At 58.5% G+C, this 4692-nt stretch overlaps 1 protein-coding gene across 1 annotated transcript; it reads right to left on the minus strand.

Moving 5' to 3' along the window:
- Positions 1–689: 689 nt before the first annotated feature.
- Positions 690–4468, minus strand: IRX5 (iroquois homeobox 5). The gene is made up of 3 exons (XM_050773393.1): positions 3734–4468; positions 2274–2679; positions 690–2100 (listed from the first exon to the last, which is right to left on the minus strand). The coding sequence occupies exons 1-3, from the start codon at positions 3980–3982 to the stop codon at positions 1304–1306; spliced, it is 1452 nt and encodes a 483-aa protein (XP_050629350.1). The 5' UTR covers positions 3983–4468; the 3' UTR covers positions 690–1303.
- Between the last annotated feature and the right edge of the window lie 224 nt (positions 4469–4692).

The raw sequence follows: 4692 nt of genomic DNA on the forward strand, positions 1-4692 counted from the left end.
CTCCCTCCTCCCCCTCCGCCCACTCTGCAATCTCCGACTCTGCAAAGTGCAGGCTTGAAATTCAGGACAAGTGTGACACCTACCTGTGAAAGGGGGAAACCGTCCCCTCGCCCGTCCCGCTCGACCCCAGCCCCGTAGCTGAGCGGACACTCCTGCGCCGCCCGCCACCCGCACCGTCTGGGATGGAATGTTCATAATTTAATCAAATCCAAAGAGATCAATGCCCAAATTTGAAGGGGCAGAGAAGAAGACGGTGACTTGGGAAAGCCTTCCTCTTGGCATCCTTGAATACTCCCCCCTCCCCCGTTAGCCCGAAGCACCCTTGAAATAGTAATAAGGGCTAAATCCGGCATAAAATCGAACTCATTAGCAAAGTTCACCAGCTGATTACTTTGCATAAAACACGACACTGATTGGAAGTAATTAGGTTAAGCGATGGCGCTCGGGTGGTGCGTGTCCCTAACTGGCTTTGCCATCTTTTCTCCCTTCTGGGCACACACTTGGGTCTCTCTTCTCCTTCCTCCAGGGTCCAGTCTCTCTCAAACAGCCCGCATCAGTGATCCAGATCTGCTTTCTGGGCAGGGCCAGGTTCCCCCGGGCTTGCAACCTAATTATGTTTTTCCCCTGGCACACTTGAAGGTCTGTGGAACCTTTCAATCCCCACTTTGAAAAAAGTTGCAGTTTGCACCTTTTGACCAAGGCAATGGACAGTTTATTGAGGCTTCTAAAAAGTAATGAGTGGCTCTCATTATGTTAAAATCTCTTTTAATTAAATATTTTGCATTTTACAAAGGCGCCTGCAGTTTCTTTCACTTTTTAAATCTAAGAGTATAACCTGTTTCCTTTCTGTAATAATACTTTAGCTCATACCCAGCAGAATCAATAGGTGTAAAAAATTAAATTAAACTTGTATTTTTAAACTATGAAACAGTTTTGGGGAAACACAAATGTATATATTTATATTACAAAAAAAAACATTAAATGCCTGTACAGGTGTCTTGATTTCATAATTTACTTCAAAGATAATGAATTATCAATTTAAATACAAAAATGCTACATTAAATATACAGAATAAGATTTAATACAAATCCTTTTTTAATTTTTCTTTTCGGTTGGTTAAGACTTTTGTGTGTGTGTGTGTGGAGATGTTTACATTTTTATGCCATCCATCTCCATAAACTATAAACTTTTGAATAGGAGGGGTAGTTTATTTTTTTTCTCTCTCTTTCTCAGTGATGGAAAAATAACTGCCAAGGCCATGTTTTTAATAAATTAGAAAAGTCCGGGACCGACGCAGCCCGCGTTAAATGTCGGACATACCTTTCTTCAATTCATAGGGAGAGTCTTTGCACAGGTCTAGCTGAGACTGGCTCCGCAACATTTTCGGGTCTTTAGCCAAAGCGTCCGCTCGGTTCAACACGGTCTGGTTTAATCCATTGAAATGAGACCCCGGACCGGTTGTGGGCCCTGGCCCGGGCCCTGGGTGGCCATGAAGGTGTCCGAAGGAGCCATAGTTCGTGTAGCCGGGATAGAAGGGCGCGGTGTAGTAGAGAGGCCGGGACAGCACCGTCCCGCCTGGAAAAGGACACTGCGCCGAGGGCGAGCGCGATGGCGCCGGGGTCGGCGACGCACGGCTGCCTCCTAGGGCTTGCCCAGCTATGGGCCCGGGACACGGTGGGCATGGAGAGCCCTCGCTCCCGCCACCCCCGTCCTTGACCTTGTCCGAGGATGTGGCGATCTCTGCCAGAGACCACAATTTGGGCTTGGCGAGCACCGCCGGAGGCGGCGGCGGAGGCGGCGAATGGATAACCGAGGGCCCGCCGGGACCCGGGGGCAGCTCTCCCGCGGCTGGATGCGGGCCCGGCGCCGGCGCGCCCGCGGGGTAGTGAGGGGCCGGGTCCTCCGCCAGCCGCGCCGCCGCTGGCCCAGCCGGGGAGGGCCCGCCGGTGCGGGGGGCGCCCTGCAACGCGTCGAGGCGGCCCTCCGAGGGCGGCTCCTTAAAATCCGAGTCGCTGAGGCTGCCCTCGGTCTCCTTGCTGGCAGGGGTGGGTGGTCCCTGAAGCCGTTCGCAGCCCGAAGCCGCCTTCTGCTCAGCTCCTCCTGCGGGTGAAACCCAGGCTGTCAGAGGCGCAGTGGCCGCGCGGCGGGACTCGGTTCCCGCCCGCAAAGGTAGAGACCCCTGCTCCCAACCTCCAGGCCCCGTGCGCGCCCCCTCTAGGTCTCTCTTTTCCTTTTTACTCCCGCCCAACACGCCCGTTCCCGTGTCCACCAACCTGCTTCGGGGCCTTCGGGGTCGCCCTTGTCCTCGGGCTTCTGGGGCTCGTCCTCGTCGTTCTTCTCCAGGTCAATGTTCTCCTCCTCTTCTTCGTCCTCGCTGCGGTTCCGCGGCGTCCACGTCATTTTATTCTCTTTCTTGAGGCGCCGGCGCGCGTTGGCGAACCAGGTGGACACCTGGGTGAGGGTCATCTTGGTGATGATGGCCAGCATGATCTTCTCGCCCTTGGTGGGGTAGGGGTTCTTGCGATGCTCGTTGAGCCAGGCCTTGAGCGTAGCCGTGGCGTCCCTTGTGGCGTTCTTCCGGTACGCTGGATCCCCGTAAGGGTACGAGCCCAGGGGCGCCGCGTAGGGATGGTACCCCAAGGAGCCCGCCATACCGGGTGTGTGGTCGTAGGGAGAGCCCTGCAGTGGAGACGCAGAGAGGTGAGTGTGGGCCTTGGTCTCCACTGCCATCGGAACGACCGAAGCACCCTTTTCCCTGCGCTCCCCGGGGTCTGTGGGTGGACGAGGCCCGCACTCCAGCTTCCTCTGGGGCAAGGCTGGCGGGGTTCAGACCTAGGAACAACTCCTCCCCCTCCTCAGAAGGCAGCGGGGACCTTAATTCCTGGGTCAGGTCCTTCTGGGGCCCCTGAAGCTGTCCCGGCCTCGGTGCCTCCCATAGGCCCCCATCTGCCCCGGCACGTCCGTACCCCGTGAGCAGATCTGGCCAGGGCAGCCCGGCCTCCATCCAGATAGAGGCCTGGGCAACTGAGGCGACTCCGCGGTCCGCGCGGGAGCGGCCGCACGTTGGGCGCAAGGGGGGAAAACAAGGGAAGTAAAGGCTCTTGCTCTTTTTTTTTTTTTTCAACACGCTAACAAATGCAAACAAAAAGCTGAGCCATGCCCAGGCACTCCCACCCTCCAAAATACTACCCCAGACCGAAGTTACAACCCGGCCGAAAAATCCCGGATGCACCGCAGCTCGACCGACTTTTCTGAAATTTAATACCCGCAAATCGGATTGCGAAGATAGGATTACGGATTTGCAACATTTTGGAGGACTAATTAAAGGCTAGGCCAAACACATTTACATTGACTTAGCACGCTTCTGCTCAAATTTCGGGTCTATTTCTTTTGAACTACTTTTCCAAAATGGCAAAACCAAAAATATAAAATTTGCAGGGCAGCCCGGAGCTTACGTTTACACCAAATGCTGCTCTTTAATTGCAGCTACCTCTCCCCACAGAACCCCTTCCCGCAAGCTCAGCGATCCGAGCAAGACGCGGCTCTCTTTTCTGAGCAACTCTTGAGTCCGAGGCCTGGGCGAAGCCGGGGGAGACAATCGCCCAAGTTTGAAGGGGTCGCGAAGCTTGGCGGGGGAGGTCGGTGTTGGCGCCTAGGCCCGTGTCCCCCTCCGCCCCCGTCCTCCCTCCGGGCCCCTGCTGCCCCTCGCCAGCCGCGGATCCCGCTCACTTACCACGTACGAGGAGAAGGCGGCGGCGGCTGCGGCCGCGGGGTCGGCGCCGTACTGGAGGTGCGAGTTGTAGCCCGGCGAGGGCGCCGTGAAGGCAGTCGAGCCAGCGTAGGGCGAGAACGCGGAGCCCGAAGAAGAGCGGCCGAGCTCATCCGTGCGGGGCCCCGAAATGACGCTGGTGCTGTACGCCGGGCACGAGTAGAGCGCCAGCGAGGCGGACGGCTGGTACAAGTAGCCCTGCGGATAGGACATGGCCACACACGGGCATGGGGCGCGCCGCGCCGCGGCCGCCAACGAGCCGGGCGGCGCCCTGCGAGGGCGAGCGGGCGGGCACCTGGCCTCTGGCTGCCCTGGGCCGCCGCTCTTCTGGCCCCGGCTCCGGGGCTCCGGCCCGCGGCGCCTCCTGGTTGGCTTCCCGCGCGCCTCCGGCTGCTACCGCCGCGCCCGCTCCTCTGCGCGCCTCGCTCGCCCCAGCTGGGCTTTTTTCCCCTCCCCTCCCTTGCTGCTTTCTCTTTTTTCCCCTCGCTCTTTGCACCGGGGGGCTCTGCTTTTGGCTTTGCAAAGGTCCTGCCAAGATGCTAAGTTGGAAATTGAGGATTCTGACGCCTTGTGCGCGCCCGAAGCTCCTCCTTCCCGGGGTGTAGTCGGTGGGAGGACTGGCAGGAGCTTCTGGGCGGCCGCAGCCAACCCGGCCGCCAGGCGCGCCTCGCCCTCTCCCTCTTCCTCCCCGGCTCCCTCTCCCGCTCGCTGGCGTTCCTCTCGCCCCTCCCTAGCGCCCGCCTCCCCTCCGCGGCCCCCCTCTCACCCCTCCTCTTTGCCTCCCCTTTTCCCCTCCCCGGTCTCTCCCTCTCTCTCGCTTTCTCTCAGACTCTCGAGCGCCGGCCCCAGGATGACAATCACATCCCAGGAGCGCCGATCTCTTCCAACTTTCCTCTTCTGCTAACTTGGGGCGGAGTGGCAGT

The sequence above is a fragment of the Macaca thibetana genome, chromosome 20, assembly GCF_024542745.1.
Source record: "Macaca thibetana thibetana isolate TM-01 chromosome 20, ASM2454274v1, whole genome shotgun sequence".
Lineage (NCBI taxonomy): Eukaryota > Metazoa > Chordata > Mammalia > Primates > Cercopithecidae > Macaca > Macaca thibetana.